Source organism: Cebus imitator, unplaced genomic scaffold, assembly GCF_001604975.1.
Source record: "Cebus imitator isolate Cc_AM_T3 unplaced genomic scaffold, Cebus_imitator-1.0 Scaffold629, whole genome shotgun sequence".
Classification (NCBI taxonomy): domain Eukaryota; kingdom Metazoa; phylum Chordata; class Mammalia; order Primates; family Cebidae; genus Cebus; species Cebus imitator.
In genome coordinates this window covers 798,332-810,692 of record NW_016107944.1, presented here as the reverse complement: position 1 = coordinate 810,692, position 12,361 = coordinate 798,332, and the positions used below count along the sequence as shown (strand labels likewise).

Genomic DNA, 12,361 nt, shown 5'->3' with positions numbered 1-12,361 from the left:
GCCTCCCGGGTTCAAGCAATTCTTCTGCTTTCGGCCTCCCAAAAAGCTGGGACTACAGGCGCACGCCACCATGCCCGGCTAATTTTTTGCATTTTTAGTAGAGACGGGGTTTCACCATGTTAGCCAGGATGGTATCAATCTCCTGACCTCGTGATCCGCCCGCCTCGCCCTCCCAAAATGCTGGGATTACAGGCATGACCACCGCGCCCGGCCCCATTCAAAGTACATCTTGAAGGAATAACTATAGTTCTCCCTAGCGCTGTCCTAAGTGTTTTATGCAGTTAAGGACACTGAGATTTTACAAATGAGGAAAACAACGCACACGACAGTCGAGTGACTTGCTCAAAGTCACACAGCTACTAACTGGTAGAAAAGCGAGTTGAACCCAGGCTGCTTGGGTCCAGAGCCTAAAATCACGGGGAAAACTTCATGGGAGACGTGGCAATGAAGTCGTGCCTCATTGAGGCATCTGTCCAGGTGGAAAGCCGCAGGGCCTCTCTAGCAAAATCCAGACCGGAAAATACTTGCCTAGTTACAAGTTTTGTTCCTTTCTATGCCCACTATCCCCAATTTAACATGCGGAGTGATTTCACAAGAGCACTGAATTAAGGCGGGGACGACGGGCGCCAATTTCCGGTTACAGAGAATTGCGGCTGTTTCCATGGAAACACCAACGTGTTGGCAGCTAGGTAGATTCTCGCGGTGCTTGAAGCACCGGAAGTGACGTCGCCGCTCGCGAGGCCCTCAGGTGGATCTCCGCGGCCCCTCCTCCTAGAGCGGCAGTCTTTTCCCGCGCGTGCTGCCTTCGCCGCTCGAGTCGCTCGGGGGAAAACATGGCGTCTGCCCTGGAGCAGTTCGTGAACAGTGTCCGACAGCTCTCAGCTCAAGGTGAGGTCCTAGGCCACCAGGCTGGGCCTGGGCGGGTACCGGGGACGGGCCTGCATCCCCAGGCGCCAGCACGGATGACTGGGACCGCCCTTTTAGCTCTGAGCCTCTTCTCCAGGGCCGGGATCAGGGTTGCAGCGTTTAGATCAGGGCAGGATCGAGCGCGGCCGAGTGTAGGCAGCCTCCTCGCATTCCGCGGTCCTCGCCGGCCGGCCTCCCCTCCCTCGGGCCGCCAGGAGCCCCCTCCCCCCGGCCCGGGCCCCTTCCACAGGGCGCTTTGCTTGACAGTTTGGGGGCGTGACTTCCGCCAGACGCCTTCTCGGGCAACTATTGGTCCCTTTTGTCTCTCTTGCCTTCGGTGATTGGCGCACCGCCATGTCAGTTTCCCCGCCGCCTGCTGACTAGGCCTCTGGGAGCGGGCGGGAGGCGAGTCGGTTCTGGGTGCCTTGGCTCCGCGGCTTGTCTTGGCCGGCTCTTCAGCTGCCAGGCGGCGCACGCTCGGGAACCCGTGCGCCTGTTTTGGTCCTACAGAATGCTGCGGAAGCTCTCGCTCGTAGGACCCCCTTTCTTTTCTTTCTTTTGATGCAGAGTATCGCCCTGCGCCCAGGCTGGAGTGCAGTGGCGCGATCTCGACTCACTGCAACCGCCGCCTCCCGGATTCAAGCGATTCTCCTGCCTCAGCCTCCCGGGTAGCTGATATTACAGGCGCCCACCACCTCGCACGGTTATTTTATTTTATTTTATTTTTTTGTATTTTTGGTAGAGATGGGGTTTCACTATGTTGGCCAGGCTGGTTTCGAACACCGTACCTCAAGTGATCCGCCCACCTCGGCCTCCCAAAGTGTTGGGATTACAGGCGTGAGCCACCTCGCCCGGCCAGGACTCCATTTCTAGGAGTAGAACTGTGATGATTTTGCTCTCACTTTCAAGGTTGTTTGGTTCGTTCATCCCGTATGAATATACCGAATTCCGGACTCGAAATTAGAATAATTAGATGCTGGCTGTGAAGGCCCCTTTAACTATCCCATGCTTCAGTTTCTTCGTCTGCAAAATAAGTACCTACTTAATATAAAGATGGGAAGATTAAGTGAGAGTGTCTGTCATAAGGGGGGCAATAAATACAGCTGCAAATTATTGTTACCGTCATTAATTGTAAAGTTCTAGGAGCTTCGTGACCTTGGACAAGTCGCCTTTAATCTCTCTTGTCTTTTGTGTCTACATTGTAAAAATGGAGGAGCGCTTTTACCTCACTGGTGTAAGGTATATGATCTGATATGGACCTGCACTTAATAAATAACAGTTCTTCCTCATTTTCCTTTTTTTTTTTTTTTTTTTTTTAAAGAAATTAGGTTCACAGGGAAGACATAGACTTGCATTTTCTATGAATAAAGGAACCACTGGTTTGTTAATTTATGCCACAAATACTTAGTTTTCTCCTTCCTGTGGGGTAGTGTAGTTAGAAGCTTCAGGTTGAAATCCCTTCTCCGTCACTTCTTGTGCGAGCCACTTAATTTCTCTGGGCCAATTTTCTGATTTACAAAACAGAACTAGGGCTTTTGTAGGCATCAGGTGGTAGGATGCTATAGGAACAGTGTGCTAGACAGAGATCAGTATGATAACTTTCATTGCTGTCAGCTGCTGTGCCTCACACTCGCTGCACAGAAAATCTTTTGAGTTTCAGGCAGGGCACCGTGACACACTCCTGCAATCCCAAGCACTTTGGGAGGCTGAGGGGGGCGGATCACCTTAGGTCAGGAGTTCGAGACCAGTGTGGCCAACATGTCGAAACACCGTCTCCATTCAAAATACAAAAAATAGCTGGGTCTGGTGGCAGGCACTTGTAATCCCAGCTACTCAGGAGTCTGAGGCAGGAGAATCGGTTGAACCTGGGAGGTGGAGGTTGCAGTGAGCCAAAGTCATGTCATTGCACTCCAGCCTAGGCAACAAGAGCGAAACTCTGTCCCCCCAAAAATAAAGTAAAAAAGAAAAAATCTTTTGAGTTTCTGTTTTCTCTGCTTTTCTTCAGAATTTTCTAATGTAAACCTCAAGAGAATATTATAATATCCAGCTTTTTCTAATTAGAATTTCATTGGCCGCATCTCTGGTTGGACTGATTTCAAATGCACCCTGTGGCACTTATGCTTTTTTTTGACTCTGCCCTTGGCCCTGCACTAATATTAGTTATCTAAGGATTTCTTAGTGACCCAGCTTTTATTTCAGTCTCAACTTGGCACTGATTATTAATTAGTAGAGAACTAATGGATTGCAATGCTTATTTCTGGGTGTTACAAATTATTGTTAATATAGAGTAATGGGTTAAAAAGACAAATTATTTAACTGGAAGAAGTTACTTCATACCTACCAGTGAGATCTGTAATAAAATTATGATGAGTTGGTATTTCCCAGTTAAATCTGTGTGATCTCAGGAGGTGATACCTAATAAGATCACAGCTGTTTTATTCTTGTTTTGCCGTGCATGTATAATAATGGTATATTTCCTTTGCTTTCAGTAAAACGTATCAAATTTAAAAGTATTATAGGAGCACCAGAAATTAAATTATAAAAAGTACCTGGCTATAGTCACTTGTATTTTAAGCATTATACGATGTTGTATTTTAGTAAGGCAAAAATGATGCAGTTGTTATGTAGAAGCACAGAAGTAGGAGACTTGAGTTAATGCCCATGGACTTAAATATATCCCCTCTGTTACCAGAAAGACAGCTAGAGTGTGGCCATGGTGTCTGCCATGAGAATAATTGTCGAAATCGATGGATCTACTTCATGGTACCAATTCAGGCTTAATTTTTTTTCCCCTCAGACGGAGTCTTGCTCTGTTGCCCAGGATGGAGTGCAGTGGCATGATCTCAGCTCACTGCAACCTCTATCTCCCAGGTTCAAGGATTCTTCCACCTCAGCCCCCCGAGTAGCTGAAATTACAGGTGTGCACCACCACACCCAGCTAATTTTTGTATTTTTAGTAGTGACACGGTTTTGCCATGTTGGCCAGCCTGGTCTTGAACTCCTGACTTCAAGAGATCAATAGGATTACAGGTGTGAGCCATAGCACCCAGCTGAGGCCAAATTATTAATAGATTTTGTACCTTAGTTGTTAAAACATAGCATTGCAGGCCAGGTTTGGTGGCTAATGCCAGTAATCCCAGCACTTTGGGAGGCTGAGGCAGGAGGATTGCTTGGGCCCAGGAATAGGAGACCATCCTGGGCAACATAGTGAGACTCTAGTCTCTACAAAAAATTAAAAAAAATAAGAGGGGCATGGTGATGTACACCTGTAGTCCCAGCTGCGCGGGAGGCTAAGATGGGAGGATTGCTTGAGCCCAGGAGGTTGAGGCTTTGGCAAGCTATGACCACACCACTGCACTGTAGCTTGGGTGACAGAATAAGATCTTGTCTCAAAAAAAACAAAACAAACATAGTATTGTAGTATGGGGAAAAATAGATCACTTAGGAGATTAATTCAACAGGTAGCTGCTTGATGAGCTGCTAAGCATGTGCTGTATTCTAGAGCTGGAGAAAGGGACAGTCCCTCCACATGAATTTACTGAATTACCTAACCACCACAGTCCCATGTGAGGCAGAGAGGGCAGATATCCAGCTTATCCATGGGGAAGGGAACTGAGATGAGGGTCCAGAGAAGCCACAAGCTGATTGTCGAATTCTGGGTGAGGCTCAGTCAGGTAGCAGAGGATGTCAGGAGGAGGATAGAAAACAGCATGTGTAGAAGCATAAAGAGGAGAGAACATAGAATGTTGATTTTTCTGAGCTTGCTGTGACCAAAGAGTAGGTTTGTGAGGGGAAGTAGCAGGAGATAAGGCTGGAAAGGTAGGAGGGACCAGTTACTGAAGGTCCTTAGTCCAGGACAAGGCATTTGGATTTCTTAAACTCATCGGAGTAATTCGATTGAATGCGTAGTTTAGAACAGACAGTACTAATACGAAGTGTGGGTTGGAGGAGAGAAAGATCACAGTAGGCAGACCATTTAGAAGATATATGATATAGGCCAGGTGTGATGGCTCACACCTCCAACACTGGTAGGCCAAGGCAGGCGGATCACCTAAGGTTAGGAGTTCGAGACCAGCCTGACCAACACGGAGAAACCTCGTCTCTACTAAAAATAAAAATAATTAGCCGGGCATGGTGCCACATGCCTATAATCCCAGCTATTCAGGAGACTGAGGCAGGAGAATCACTTGAACCCAGAGGCTTGAGCCGAGATCGCACCATTGCACTCCAGCCTGGGCAACAAGAGTGAAACAACATCTCAAAAAAAAAAAAAAAGGCCAGGCGCGGTGGCTCAAGCCTGTAATCCCAGCACTTTGGGAGGCCGAGGCGGGTGGATCACGAGGTCAAGAGATCGAGACCATCCTAACAACATGGTGACACCCTGTCTCTACTAAAAATACAAAACATTAGCTGGGCATGGTGGCGCGCGCCTGTAATCCCAGCTACTCAGGAGGCTGAGGCAGGAGAATTGCCTGAACCCAGGAGGCGGAGGTTGCGGTGAGCTGAGATTGGGCCATTGCACTCCAGCCTGGGTAACAAGAGTTAAACTCCGTCTCAAAACATAATAATAATAATAATAGAAGATTTATGATATAGCCCTGACAAAAAATGATGAGGATCTGGATTAAGGCAGGGAGGGAAGAGAAAAAGGAATGGAGCTGAGAGACTTAGGAAGTAAAACTAAATCATCTGGATGCAGAGAGGTGCTAATAGTACCATGTACATTTCTGGCTTGGGAGACTGGAAAACGGAATAGAGGAAAAGGTGAAAAATTCAGAGAGAAGTGGAAGGTCCAGTGTAATCTCTTAACTCATTTTGTGACCACGGACAGGTTTCACTCCTCTGGTCCTTCTGGGTCCTCATCTGAAGTGAAGAATATGTAAGAATCTTTTTTGGGCACTTCAGGCTCTGAAGTACAAAGCTGTGGTTAGAGTTCTTTAGTTTGTTTAGTGCTGTTGCTGAAATACAATAGTGTTGTTCCTGTTTTCCAGGGCAAATGACACAGCTTTGTGAACTGATCAACAAGAGTGGGGAACTCCTTGCGAAGAACTTATCCCATCTGGACACTGTGCTCGGGGCTCTGGATGTACAAGAGCACTCCTTGGGCGTCCTTGCTGTTTTGTAAGGGACATCTCCTTTTATAGTTTTGTGCTTGTTAAAACTGAACACTGCACTTTCTGGCTTTATTTGTGGTGTAGAAAGTAAATCAGTGTAAACAACATTGAGCTCTTTTGCAAAACTAAAGTTGTAGTAGTTACATTTCACTCCTTCCAACTAATCATTGCTTGTTGTATTTTGTTCAGTTTTATCATTTTTACAAACTCCTTTATGTTTATAGAAATTTTGAAAATTTGTTTTAAAAAATGGCCATCTCAATTGTGGGGACTATAGTTTGCATTTATCTGAATACTAGGGCAACATAACAAGGCCCTATTTCTGCAAAGAATAAAAAAATTAGCTGGGTGTAGTGGTACATGCCTGTAGTCCTAGCTTCTTAAGATGCTGAGGTGGGAGGATGGCTTGAGCCCAGTTCAAGGCTTTCAGTAAGCTACGATTAAGCCGTTACAATCAGCCTGCATGACAAAATGAGACCTTGTCTCAAAACAAGAAAAAATATCAAAGATCCAAAGCAACATTGCTTAGAATTCCCTTCAGACAAATTTAAGCTATTTAAGACCAAATTAAATAGACCTTCCTTTAATTGGGATTCCTTATAACTGTGTACTTGACAGTAGAATTCTTCTCTTAATGTTATATTATTATAAATTGGGATATTGTGGTTGTTTTGACATTGAAATGATATAAATAAACTGAGAAGAAATTGACTTAAAGTGAGAGTCTGGCTTCACTTATGCGGGATTCCTGAGACAAAGGCATATGTGCAGAGCAGAGTTTAGAGAAGAAACTTGGTCAGAATGGAAGGATCTAGAGCTATGCCCTGCAGTATGGTGGCCACTAGCCATATGCAGCTATGTAAATTAAAATTAAAAAAGATTCAGATGTACTTGCCGTGTTTCAAGTACTCAGTAGCCACATGTGGTCACATGTCCATGTCTTAGCACAAATCTATAACATTTCCACCACTTGCAGATAGTTCTGTTGGACAGTGCTGGGAAAGATTTCTACTGTCTTTATTTTCCTACTTAGATGAAAGAGCAGATGCTGGGCACAGTGGCTCACACCTGTAATCCTAGCACTTTGGGAGGCTGAGAAGGGAGGATCTGTTTGAGACTAGCCTGGGCAACATAGCAAGACCCCATCTCTACAGAAAAAAACAAAGTGACTGGGTATAGTGGTTTATGCATGTAATCCCAGGATTTGTAATCCCACTCTGAGGTGGGCAGATTGCATGAGCTCAGGCGTTTGAGACCAGCCTGGGCAACATGGCAAAACCCTTTGTCTACAAAAAACACAAAAATTAGGCAGGTGTGGTGATGTACACCTGTGGTCCTGGCTACTCAGGAGGCTGAGGAAGGAGGATAGCTTGAGTCCAGGAGATCGAGGCTGCAGTGAGCTGTGCTCATGCCACTGCACTCCTGTCTGGGTGACAGAGCAAGACCTTGTCTCAAAAAAAACAAAGTTAGCTGGGTGTGGTGGCACATGCCTATGGTTCTAGCTACCCAGGAGGCTGAAGTGGGAGGATTGCTTGAGCCTGGGAAGTTGAAGCTATAGTGAGCTGTGCTTACACCACTGCACTCCAGCCTGAGTGACAGCAAGGCGCCCCCTGTCAAAAAGAACAGATGGCATGGATGTTTTATGTACACATAAGCTCACATGATATACATACACACGCACACACACACACACACACACACACACAATCAAGTGAGTAATGGACATGGAAGCATTTTAAAGCTATAAGATGTTTTACCATTGTATATGTTAGCTAAGATATGGAAAGAACCCTGAGCTTGTGGCTGGGTACCCTGGTTTTGAATCTACATTCTTCCAATTTTGAGTTGTGGGGCCCTAAGCTTCATACTTTTATTTATAAAATGGCAATCACAGCCAGGCTTGGTGGCTCACACCTGTAATCCCAGCACTTTGGAAGGCCAAGGCGGGTGGATCATGAGGTCAGGAGTTCAAGACCAGCACGGCCAATATGGTGAAACCCTGTCTCTACTAAAAAATCAGAAAATTAGCCGGACATGGTGGCACGTGCCTGTAGTCCCAGCTACTCAGGAGACTGAGGCAGCAAAATCACTTGAACCCAGGAGGAGGAGGTTGCAGTGAGCCAAGATCGCGCCACTGCACTCCAGCCCGGGTGCCAGAGGGAGACTCCGTCTCAAAAAAAAAAAAAAATGGCAGTCGCAATACCTCACGGACCTATTTTGAACCCCAAATGAAATTGTTTCTAACATGTTTTGATAATTACAAAGTGTAAATACAGATATATGGTGACATTGTTAAATGATACAGTATAGATGGAAGTAGACAAACCAAAAGATATAGGAGAAATTATGATTAGATAATATCTATTTAGTTTTTCTTTCTTTTTTTTTTTCCTTTGAGACAGTTATTGTTCTGTCACCCAGGCTGGAGTGCAGTGGTGCGACCTCTGCTCACTGCAGACTGCCTCCTGGTTTCAAGTGATTTTCCTGCCTCAGCCTGCTGAATAGTTGGGATGACAGGCATGTGCTACCATACCCAGCTAACTTTTGTATTATTAGTAGAAATGGGCTTTCACCAGGTTGGTCTTGAATTCCTGACTTCAAGTAATCTGCCCGCCTTGGCCTCCCGAAGTGCTGGGATTAAAGGTGTGAGCCACCATGCCCAGCCTAATTTTTCTAGAAATTAGTTTCAGTAGTACTTTTTTTTTTTTTTTTTTAAGAACTTGAAATTTACTTTTAAGCAATGCCTTAATAATGCTAGCTTACATGATTTCTCCCCTAAAACCTGTCACCAGCACCCTCTTGGAGTATTTCTCATGGCAGTTGATGGCACCATCTGCTGAGACACTTGGGATGGATCACCTGAGTCCCCCCTCTTCTCACCACTCCACTCTACCTGTCCTGCCCATCTGTTGTTCCTGTCAGTGCTATTCCCAGAGAGACCACACAGTTGGTGGCAGCATCTTTTTTTTTTTGAGATGGAGTCTCACTCTGTCGCCAGGCTGGAGTGTAGTAGTGCCATCTCGGCTCCCTGCAGCCTCCACCTCCCAGGTTCAAGCGATTCTCCTGCCTCAGCCTCCCAAGTAGGTGGGACTACAGGAATGTACCGCCACACTCAGCTAGTTTTTGTATTTTTAGTAGAGATGGGATTTCACCTTGTTGGCCAGAATGGTTTCTATCTCTTGACCTTGTGATCCACCCACCTCGGCCTCCCAAAGGTTGGGATTACAGGGGTGAGCCACCGTGCCCAGCCTGGTGGCAGCATCTTTAAGCTGCTGCCCACCTCCAGCTAGCCCATAGCTTTCACTCTTGGTCCCCCTTAGTATGTTCTCCTCAAAGCAGGAAAAGCGATGACTAATTTTTTTTTTTTTTTTTTTTTTTTTTTTTGCAACAGTCATGCTTTTTCACCCGTTGCTCAGGCCGGGCATGGTGGCCCATGCTTGTAATCCCAGCACTTTGGGAGACCAAGGCAGGCGGATCATGAGGTCAAGAGTTTGAGACCAGCCTGGCCAACATGGTGAAAACCCATCTCTACTAAAAATACAAAAATTAGCTGGGCATGGTGGCACATGCAGGTAATCCCAGCTACTCAGGAGACTGAGGTGGGAGAATCGCTTGAGGCCTCAGTGAGCTGAGATCGTGCCACTGCACTGCAGCCTGGGCAACAGAGTGAGATACTGTCTCAAAAAAAAAAAAAAAAAAAAAAGAATACTGTTCCTCATTAAATTTTACAGAGTATTGGAGGCAGGATGGATTTCTTGCATACATTGCTTCTGTATTTTATGCCATGAACTATCAGGGTAATTTGATTCTTTTCTGCTCATCCTAGGTTTGTGAAGTTTTCTATGCCCAGTGTTCCTGACTTTGAAACGCTGTTCTCACAGGTTCAGCTTTTCATCAGTACTTGTAATGGGGAGCACATTCGATATGCAACAGATACTTGTAAGCTAAATAACATTTTATTTTCCATTGAAATTATTTTGCCCTTGTGGTTATATTTATATTTTCAATATTTTGTTATTGTATCTAGTTGCTGGGCTTTGCCATCAGCTAACAAATGCACTTGTGGAAAGAAAACAGGTAAGAAATACTACTATTCAAGCATTCCTAGTTGCTATAATATGTAACTAGCTTATACAATGCAGTATTATATTAAGATTCCAGGTTAGTACTGAGCATCCAACACCTGGATGTCCGTGGTCACTTGAGAGCACTCACAGCCATTGCTATAAGTATAGGTAGCCCCAGCATCCCTTGAGTGAGGTGGAGGCACAGGGAGGTGTAGCACCTCAGGGAGGCTGCTGGTGGTGGAACTACCAAGTAGTTGGAATTACCAAGCTAGTACCCTTTATGTTGCAATAGCTGGGTTTTATCTGTTACATTTTTTATTTTAACTTTTAATTAGGACATTATTTTAGCCTCACAAAAAGCCTCAAGAATAATATAAAAAATTCTCATACATTTCACCTATATTCTCCAAATGTTAACATTTTACCACACTTACTCTTTTTTTTTTCCCCTCCTCTTCTCTGTTTTTTTCTAAGCCATTAGAAAATAAATTGCAGATGTGTTGTTCTTTATCCCAAAATACTTCAGTGGGTAAATCCTAAAAATTAGGACATTCTTTTACATAGCACAGTGTAATGGTCAGCATCCAAAAATGAACTTTTTTTTTTTGGGAGACAGAGTCTCGCTGTAACGCTTAGGCTGGATTGCAGTGGGGTGATCTTAGCTCACTGCAACCTCCGGCTCCCGGATTCAAGCAGTTCTCCTGCTTCAGCCTCCTGAGTAGCTGGGGACTGCAGGTGCATGCCAGCTAATTGTATTTTAGTAGAAACAGGGTTTCACTATGTTGCCAAGCTGGTCTTTGACTCCTGAGCTCAGGCAATCCACTTGCTTCGGCCTCCCAAAATGCTAGGATTACAGGCGTGAGCCACTGCGCCCGGCCCAGAAATGAATGTTAATATAACGCATCAACAAATTGACAGACCCCATTTAAATTTTCAGCCAATAAAAAGGATTGTCTTTTGCTAAAGGACATTAGCTGTTTAGACAGTGTCTATGTAGCAAAAGAAAACCTTGGGCCATGGGTTGCATTACATTGCTGTGTCTCTTTAGTGTCCCGTAATCTGGAACAGTGCTTCAGTTTTTATCTTTTATAATAGTAAGTTATAATGTGGATTTTTAAAGAAAATTTATTTAGTTATTTATTTTTTTGAGATGGAGTCTCATTCTGTTGCCTAGGCTGGAGTGCAGTGGTGTGATCTCAGGTCACTGCAACCTCCATCTCCTGGGTTCAAGCAATTATTGTGCCTCAGCCTCCTGAGTAGCTGTGACTACAGGCACGTTCCACCATGCCTGGCTGATTTTTTTTTTTTTTTTTTTTTTTTTTTTTTTTTTTTGAGAGAGAGTCTCTCTGTCACCCAGGCTGGAGTGCAGTGGCGCGATCTCAGCTCACTACAATCTCCGTTTCCTATGTTCAAGCAATTCTCCTTCAGCCTCCCGAGTAGCTGGGATTACAGGCGCCTGCCACCATGCCTGGCTAATTTTTGTACTTTTAGTAGAGACAGGGTTTCACTGTGTTGACCAGGCTGGTCTCAAACTCCTCACCTCAGGCGATTTGCCCACCTTGGCCTCCCAGTGATTTTTGTATTTTTAATAGAGTTTGCCATGTTGGCCAAGGTAGTCTCTAGAACTCGTGACCTCAGGTCATCAGGCCACCTCAGCCTCCCAAAGTGCTGAGATTAGAGGTGTGAGCCACTGTACCCAGTCAGGTGTTTATTTATTTTTATTTTTTATTTTTTTTGAGACGGAGTTTCACTCTTGTTACCCAGGCTGGAGTGCAATGGCCTGATCTCGGCTCACCACAACCTCCGCCTCCTGGGTTCAGGCAATTCTCCTGCCTCAACCTCCTGAGTAGCTGGGATTACAGGCACGCGCCACCATGCCCAGCTAATGTTTTGTATTTTTAGTAGAGACAGGGTTTCACCATGTTGACGAGGATGGTCTCGAACTCTTGACCTCGTGATCCACCCGCCTCGGCCTCCCAAAGTGCTGGGATTACAGGCTTGAGCCACCGCGCCCGGCCTCAGGTGTTTATTTTTAATTTGAAAATGAATTTAAGATTAGTGGTTTGAAAGAGGCTGAAAATAGAACCAGTTGTTATTTTGTAATACTAAGTAAACTGAAAGAGATGGTTAAGAAAAATCAGGGCCGGGCGCGGTGGCTCAAGCCTGTAATCCCAGCACTTTGGGAGGCCGAGGCGGGTGGATCACGAGGTCAGGAGATCGAGACCATCCTGGTCAACATGGTGAAACCCCGTCTCTACTAAAAATACAAAAAAT

General features: G+C 45.3%; 1 protein-coding gene across 9 annotated transcripts in view; it reads left to right on the top strand.

The window, feature by feature from the left end:
- The first annotated feature begins 721 nt into the window (after positions 1-721).
- COPS3 (COP9 signalosome subunit 3) overlaps positions 722-12,361 on the top strand; it is a 33,999-nt gene continuing 22,359 nt past the window's right edge. For 2 of the 9 annotated variants that reach the window (XM_017517372.2, XM_017517369.2), the window contains exons 1-4: positions 722-888; positions 5,898-6,027; positions 9,847-9,959; positions 10,048-10,097. In XM_017517372.2, coding sequence (XP_017372861.1) covers positions 834-888; positions 5,898-6,027; positions 9,847-9,959; positions 10,048-10,097 — 348 coding nt within the window. In that variant the 5' untranslated portion in view covers positions 722-833. Of the gene's footprint in view, positions 889-5,878; positions 6,028-9,846; positions 9,960-10,047; positions 10,098-12,361 lie in introns of all 9 variants that reach the window. The other 7 variants (XM_017517377.2, XM_037734502.1, XM_037734503.1 and 4 more) reach the window with 7 other exon arrangements.